The 8,172-nt window shown below is 48.0% G+C and overlaps 2 protein-coding genes across 2 annotated transcripts; both read right to left on the reverse strand.

The window, feature by feature from the left end:
* Window positions 1-710: 710 nt before the first annotated feature.
* Window positions 711-3,089, reverse strand: LOC121596861 (probable 4-coumarate--CoA ligase 3). Its single transcript, XM_041922189.1, has 2 exons — window positions 1,976-3,089; window positions 711-1,905 (listed from the first exon to the last, which is right to left on the reverse strand). Exons 1-2 carry the CDS (start codon window positions 2,512-2,514, stop codon window positions 819-821), a joined length of 1,626 nt encoding a protein of 541 aa, XP_041778123.1. The 5' UTR covers window positions 2,515-3,089; the 3' UTR covers window positions 711-818.
* An 84-nt stretch (window positions 3,090-3,173) lies between these two features.
* On the reverse strand, window positions 3,174-5,001 carry LOC121596860 (probable 4-coumarate--CoA ligase 3). Its single transcript, XM_041922188.1, has 2 exons — window positions 4,388-5,001; window positions 3,174-4,320 (listed from the first exon to the last, which is right to left on the reverse strand). Exons 1-2 carry the CDS (start codon window positions 4,939-4,941, stop codon window positions 3,228-3,230), a joined length of 1,647 nt encoding a protein of 548 aa, XP_041778122.1. The 5' UTR covers window positions 4,942-5,001; the 3' UTR covers window positions 3,174-3,227.
* Window positions 5,002-8,172: the final 3,171 nt, after the last annotated feature.

Here is an 8,172-nt window from a genome sequence, read left to right on the forward strand (position 1 = left end):
TTTTGCGTAAACCAATCTCCGATCCAACCCGCTTGGTCCGCTCCTTCCACTCCCTTCCTGTGTGTATGTGTGCGCATTAGAACTTGCCGTGGGAGTAAACCGCAACACGCAGAGGGTGAAGTTTTGGTAAAGTTCCTGCCAGCGGTTTCCTTCTTGCGGAGAGCGGGTTGCGTGTGCGTTAGCGCGCTAACTTCTTCATTAATCGCAGCATCCGCGGCATCCGGGGGTAACCGAGGTCATAGGCGAGCGCGCGCGCGCGCGCCCGCTTGCACACAGACACACAGAGAGCTGGATCGTACAATGGCCGATCGGATCGATCTGCTGTGGAGGTACACGCGCATCCGCTCCACGGGAACATCTGTTTCAATTTCACGGAAGTAATTAGAGTCTGTTGTTATGCGACCTGATGGTCGTACGGAGGAGCTGCGTGGTCCGTCAGCTTGGATCTATCAGTATTGCTGCTCCGCGTTCGTACGCACCGGATTTTGTGGTAGACGAACGCAGACATCGACAGAGAGAGAGAGAGAGAGAGAGAAATAAAGAGAGAGAAAGAGAGAAAGAGAGATATGGAAGAGTAGAATAACCACAGACAGACTATCAAAAAGCGAACTGACGCACATTGTTGAGCTTACCCAAAGCTCAATCAAGATGCTGCGACATGAATATCTAATAGGACTATTCGGATGAATCAATTCTTGCCTAAGCTTAAATTAAACATACAATAATTACTATTTATTTACTATCATATCATCAATCCTCCACCCTGTTAAACGTAGTGTCTTAATACAAATTCGATTTGTTCCTTCCAATTTGACACCTCAAGCGCCCGTTTTCTCCTTCGCCAGCTCCAACACCATCTCCAGCACCTTCCGTCGCACATTTTTCCCGGTCTGCGTTTTCGGTAAGCGCTCCACAAAATACACTCCACCCCGCAGGCGCTTAAAGTCGGACACCTTCCCGTCCACTATTTCCATCACCTGCTCCGCCGTAAGTGAACTTCCGGCCTCGCGTACGACAACCGCTGTCGGCAACTCGGTGGTACGCTCCTCGTCTGCCGGCACCGCGACAACACACACTTCCATAACACCTTCAATCTGACCTACGATCCCCTCCAGCTCACTCGGCGACACGTGGAATCCACGGTACTTGAAGATGTCCTTCTCCCGATCGATGAGGTACAGGTAGCCCTCCTCATCGACGTATCCAATATCGCCCGAGCGCATGAATCCTCGCTCGTCGATCGTTGCCCGTGTGGCTTCCTCATTTTTGTAATATCCAATGAACGGCTCCGCGCCTTTAAGCAGTACCTGGCCCCGTTCACCAACTCCCAGATCGTTACCGTCATCGTCCACGATCTTGACGGAAACGTTTACCACTGGCGTACCGACCGAGCCTGGCTTCCGCTTGGCAAAATCGGTCGCCACCCATCCCACCTCCGATGTGCCGACCGTATTGTACGTACGCCCATTAGGCAGCAGACGATCGAACCGATCGCGCAATCCTTCCGATACGTAGCTGCCTCCGATTGCCAGCATGCTCAAGCTAGAGAAGTCCACCTGGGAAGTGCGCTCGTGGCGCAGAACCTGGCTGGCGTACGACGGTGGCATAAACACGAAATTGGCCCGATGCTTCTCCACCGCTTCGAAGAACGTTTCCTCCGAAAAAGGGCGGCGCGTGATAAGGCGCGTGGAGCTGCCGGAGAACGTGCTGAGCATCATGTACACCCCGGTGCCCCAGTACAGTGGGCTAAAGTTGAACACTGTCGCCGGTTTGGCCGTCGGGTAGCAACCGATCGTAGAGACCGTCTGTGCGTGCGTCACGCAAACACCTTTCGGTGGGCCGGTAGTACCGGACGAGCAGAGTATCATGGACAGGAGCTCGTGCGAATCTCCCAAGTGAGCGGGCCTGAATATAGAGCAACATTCGAAGCCATCATTCAATAGAAACCAAAAATACCAAAATTTCCTTTACTTACATAAACTGTTCCTCTTTGCCCGTTGGAATCAGTAGATCTTCCGCATGCTTCACATCATCTCGCTGGCTCTCAAAGACGTAGATCGGGATCTCACCCCCCAACACACTGCAGACAGCTTGCCGTACCACCTCCACATTGTCATCGTCGCAGAATACCATCTTCGGTTGCGTTAGACGCAGCATGTGCGCCATGTCCTCCACATTGAACCCGGGCGCAAGCGGATTAAACGGTGCTCCTAGCGTCATAAGCGCACAGGCCAACGGTGCCACATTCTCGCTGTTCCCGTTTGCCATCGCCACAATGTCACCCTTGCGCAGTCCAGCGTCTGTTAGATGCTGTGCGAAGCGGACCATGCGCATCCGGAACTCGGCACAGCTCAGCCGGCTGCCCGTATCCATATCGATCTGAATGATCCGATCGGGCGTACGGAGCAGAATATGGTTCAGGACCTCACCAACGTTCGCTTTCGGGTTGTAGATCGAAACGCGCTGCACGCCGTACCAGGTTCGGCTCGCTTCATCGTACGTACAGAGTGCCATGTTGGAGCGTTACTACTTCCTGTGCGTTCAAAAGCCAAACACTTACTGCGGAGTCTTGAACTGGCACACGACAGAGAACAACAGTGAACAGTATTCGACTTATCTCTGAGAGAAGCACTACGATGCCTCGTTATCACGGCTATAACAATGCACTATGACTGTCTCGAGACTGGCGCTATCGGTCAGTGTAGCTGCGAGATGATACGTGGAGAATTATCGTCGTGGAGGTTATCAGATTTGCTGGAGCATCTCCACCATATCTCACTGTTGATAGTGGTGCGGCTGCGATCGGAACTCGTTTACGAGTCAAGCCCTACCAACGACGTTCACGATAGTTCGGATAGAGGAATGCGGTTCGTGAAATGGTTTTTTCGGAACTAAAGCGACAATCCACACAACACAACACCGCTGACCATAACAACTATTCGAATGCCTTCCAGCTGAAGGGATTGTCCCACAATTGAGCTGAGTTCACGAAGTTTTAGCATTTGCGTGCCCACGCTCTGCCCCACTGTTCGCCCGTACTGGAACCGGTTCCTGCTCGTTCCGTGTTGCTTCCTCGAGGCAAACAGGTTTCAGCGCTGTGCTCTTCGCTATTATAGGACCACAAAAGCTCAGTCCAAAAAACAAATAACAAGGCCAACGAAATACAACGAAGGTAACCGTTCGTACGCAAAAGATAACAGATGCGAGATGTATTTCTGTCAACAGTTTCAACACTTGTCGGGAAGCTGATTCATGCGCGTTATCATCTCGATAACCTTCCGACGTATTACCTTGCCTGTCTGGGTTTTTGGGAGTTCCGCTACAAAGTAAACACCTCCTCGCAGTCGCTTAAAGTCGGACACCTGACCGTCGACGATCGAGCGCACTTGGGAAGCATCTAGTCTGGAGTCAGGTCGTTTCACGATGACAGCCGCTGGCACATCGGTTGCATCCTTCGTATCTAGAATTCCAGCCACGCACACCTCCTGTACACCGTCGATGCGCATAATGATCGCTTCCAGATCCGACGGTGATACGTGATAGTTACGATACTTGAAGATGTCCTTCTTGCGATCTATCAAGTACAAGAAACCTTCCTCATCGATGTACCCGATATCACCCGTTCGAAAGAACCCGTCCGAATCGATCGCACTCCGGGAAGCCTCCTCATTGCCATAGTATCCACCGAAATCCACGATCGCCTTCGTCAGTAGCTCACCCTGCTCTCCCACTCCCAGCCGGTTCCCGTCATCGTCCACAATGCGTACCATCGCGTTCGGCATCAATGGTCCGATCGCGCCTGGCTTTCGCCTAATAATGTCCATCGCACAGGAACCGTTCTCCGACGATCCGTATGCGTTCACCGAGCGGCCTCCGGTCGGTGCGAGCAGTGCATCGATCCGGTCACGCAACTCTTCCGGCACGTGACTGCCACCAAGTGCCAAGAATTTGATCGAACTCAGATCGGCCGTTTTCATGCGCGGATGAGCCATCATAGCGTTTGCATAAGCCGTGGGTAGAAAGATCCCTTTGGCGTGATATTTTTCTACCGCCTCCAAAAACTGCTCTTCGTTGAAGGGCTTGCGTGTGATAAGTCGTACGGCCCCGCTACAGAACGGAGTCAGCATGGAGCCAAAGCCGGTCGTCCAATAAAGGGCGCTGAAGTTGAAGTGTACCTCCGGAGTGGCATTGAACCGTGTCCATATTGTCATGTGCATGCAGGCGGCGTGTGTTACCTGCACGCCCTTATGGGCTCCTGATGTTCCGGAGGAGCACAATATCGCGGCCAACGTTTTTTTGGAGTCACCCAGATAAGGTGCCCTGTTGGAGATAAAGATTGAAGGTCAGTTTGTTACGTTCGGATGATTTCAAACCCTGCCATACATACACGAACGTTTCTTCGCTTCCCGTCTCCTTCATGAAGTCCTCCGCATGTTTCACATCGTCCCGAGTACACTCAAACACGTAGATTGGAGGCAACGTGTCCCCGCGAGGTACGGCACGCTCCAGCGCCTTTCGCACTACCTCGTAGTTGTCCGCATCGGCAAACACCAGCTTCGGTTTCGTTGTTCGCAGCATGTTTTCCATATCGTCCTCGTTAAAGGCCGGCGCCAGCGGATTAAACGGTACACCGATCGTTAGCAGGGCACACGCCAGGGGAGCCAGATTTTCACTGTTTGCATTGGCTAAAACTACCACCTCACCTGGCCGCAGACCGGCCGCCGTAAGGTTTTGGGCGAAGCGGATCAAACGCGTCCGAAACTCGGCGTACGTCAGCGATCGCCCGGTGTCCATGTCCTGCTGCATCACGCGATCCGGCGAGCGGCTCAGTACCTCCAGCATGATCTGTCCCATGCTGGCCTCCGGGTTGAACAGATGCTTCACGGTAGGACCGTGCCAGGTCCGGGTGGTCTCATCGTACACCGTACGGTAGTTCGCCATCGTCACTGCACACGTTGTTGTTCTCGAGCTATCTGGGGACAACTGAGGAGCAATTACAGAACGCTGCAGAGTTATAGTTGCTCTCGGCTCGACAAAACTTGTTCGCACGTGCGACTGGATGTAATCTTATCGGGTGTTATAAAATTAAACTAAAAATAAAACAGTACTGAGATAGGAAAACCTATGGTGTAATCAGCACACGTACAACATAAGCATAGTGAATTGAATCTAGTTCATTAATCTTAGCACATGATCAACTATTGTATCGCTCCGTTTCAGGCAGTAATGAAATCGTGCATTAAGCTTAATAGATGCCTTTTTCGATTAACGGCTGACAAAGAACAATCGGGTTTTCTGTACAAAAATTCATCGATAAACTGATATTTTATTGCTTTTTGCTGTAGTCTTGTTTCTGGGTGCGCGGATGACTATGAAAATCAGTTTTGATGATTGATTAAGTTTGATTAATTTCAATTCTTTTTTTTCTTATTTCACAATTTTCGTCACCTGAAGCACCCTTACATTCATTGTATTTTTGCTGCTTATCTCCGTTTTTACACACCACTAATAAAAGATGATAATGAGTACCACCACATACCCCAGAAACATGTTTAAGCGAGACGGGTTTATCTTGCGATTTTATTTTATTTACCTATTTTATTTACTAATTTAAAAGTTATTGATTAATTCTTAATTTGATCAAGTGAGGCATTCGTAAGGCCGAACCTTCTGTTCACAAAGCACTTCCTTCAGAAGTCTACGCAAATAGTAGGAGCAAATGTCTCATTACCTTTTATTGCGACCCATACTGACCTACAAACAAACCTACAAACAGCTTGCAACCCTAGTTGATATTCTTAACGTCCCCTTGCACGCGCACCAGCTGAAAACTGTTTTTCACTTTTTTTTCTTTTCTTTTTTATCTCATCATCATCAAAGATGACAAGTGCAGTTCATAATTTACTTAACAAAAGACAAAGACACATAACACAACACTTAACGCATTACTTAGAAGGATTATTTGACATAAACAGCACATCTGCGTGTAAACTCAGCTACATTGATCGTATCTTTTATTATTTGCGGCATCTTGTTATACAACTGCAGCACTTTGAAGTACAAAGAATTCCTTGACTACTGTGTCTTGTAGTTTGGGAGTCTTGGTGCGTTCGATCTTCGTGTACTAGTGATGTGCTCGCTGGAGCGCACCCACGACTCCGATCTGACTCCAACTATTGTTAGTCCGATTCCGACTCCGGCAAAATGGAACAACTAGATCCGCCCGGAGTCGGAGTCGCCCGGAGTCGCCCGGAGCCTTCCGGAGTTGTTCGGAGTCGTTCAGAGTCGTCCGGAATCGTCGGGAGTCGTTCGGAATCGTTCGGAGTCGTCCGGAGTCGTTCGGAGTCATCCGGAGTCGGAGTCGTATGGAGTCGTTTGGAGTCGTCGGAGTCATTCGGAGTCGGAGTCATTCGGAGTCGACCGGAATCGGAGATGGTGGGAGCCAACAGGAGCCTTTGGGCTTGTAATCAGACATTTCCTTTTGTTGTGTTTTTTGACTTTTACTTTGCGCGTGCTCTTCTTATACAGGCCTTTGTTTCGAAGGCCGACCTCGGCCAACTCCAGACGACTCTGGATGATGCTATCTGTAGCCGATTCGGGATGAATCCAGACGACTTCGGACGATTCCGGACGACTCCGACTCCGAACGACTCCGAACGACTCTGGATGGCTCCGGACGACTCCCGACGCCTCCTGACGACTCCGGGCGATTCTGTCGTGTACTATAATGATGTATAACTGATCCTCTCACTATACGTACTTCCAAGTATTGTGGTAGACTACCATGTACTAAACGCTGCATAAAAATCAGTGTTTCTAAAACAACACGCTGTTTCACAGACATCCAATGAAGGATTTCCAACATCACAAGAGATGATGTACTAAGGTTTCACAGTCGAAACACAGTCGAAATTATCCGCATTACTCAATTTTGTATCCTTTGCAGTATTTTATAGGCCATCGTTTGCTAAAAATTATACGGTGCACACAAATTTAAATGTGATGCAATAAGTGCTTTCTACACACACACATTTGATTCAAAATTTAAATATTTGTGAATTCTACTCATTACACTACATTTTTTGCTACCTTGGCTGTTACAGTATCAACATGTGCATCCAACTTAAGCTTTTCATCTATTACCACTCTTAGGTATTTTACTTGCGCTACCTTTTCAAAACATTCTTGATTTATTTTAAATTTAAATGATAAAAAAAATTCGTTATTTTGTAACTAAAACGCATGTTGTTTTCTTTTCATTCAAGGTAACATTTTATGTTTAAGACAATCATCTAAAGCCTTAAGATCAAAAAACGAAAGATTTTCTGCCTATTTTTTCAATAAATATTACAGTATCATCAGCAAATCAGGTTACACGTCACATTTGGAAGTGCTACTTCGAAGAACACCTGAATGGAGCAGAGGTAGGAGAGGCTGGCGCAAAAAATAGCTAGAATCAAAATGCACGCCTTATTGTATATACCCAACTGTCATCCTTGACATTCGATGAAATGCGAAATTTTTCACGCACCTACACAAGGAGTGAACATATGCGCTGTGAAACGCTGTGTTTTGTATAGAATTTTTGTTGCGCAAAGACCGCTGCCTCATCCAGTGGGCTCACCGTTTACAGCAGGACTGTCTGCGGGTGACGTTCGCGTCCGGGATAGATCAGACATCCTCTCTCCGCATTTCGTGTATTGTGGTTTCGTTTTTTATTGTTATTGTTTATCAATTATTGTTTATCAATTTAAATCATACCTCAGAAAGGTTTAATATAAATTTTATGTTTGTGCCGTATACGTCTTATAAGTCTTATCGTTTAGTGGCGGACACAACTCTTCTTATCGAATATTATCGAAAGTTAACAATTTTAACTTCAAGCTTTGAGGTGCGTCGCTATTTGACGGTATGTCTGGACGCACGGTTACTGCTATGTTTTGTTGGCATGTTCGTTCTATCGTAGCATTGAATTCAGTGACTTGGATGCCTTGTAAATATATTTGGATTGATAAGATTGAATCAATGCAGCGTAGGTTTGGCAGCTTAGCTCTTCGTAACGTAATAATAGCCAATATCGCCGCCATCACGAACCCTCCGCCATCGATCGTTGCCGAGTGGCCTCAGGAAAATATGTCCACATACCGTAACAGATGCTCTCTCATAGTCGTT

The sequence above is a fragment of the Anopheles merus genome, chromosome 3R (assembly GCF_017562075.2).
Source record: "Anopheles merus strain MAF chromosome 3R, AmerM5.1, whole genome shotgun sequence".
Taxonomy (NCBI): domain Eukaryota; kingdom Metazoa; phylum Arthropoda; class Insecta; order Diptera; family Culicidae; genus Anopheles; species Anopheles merus.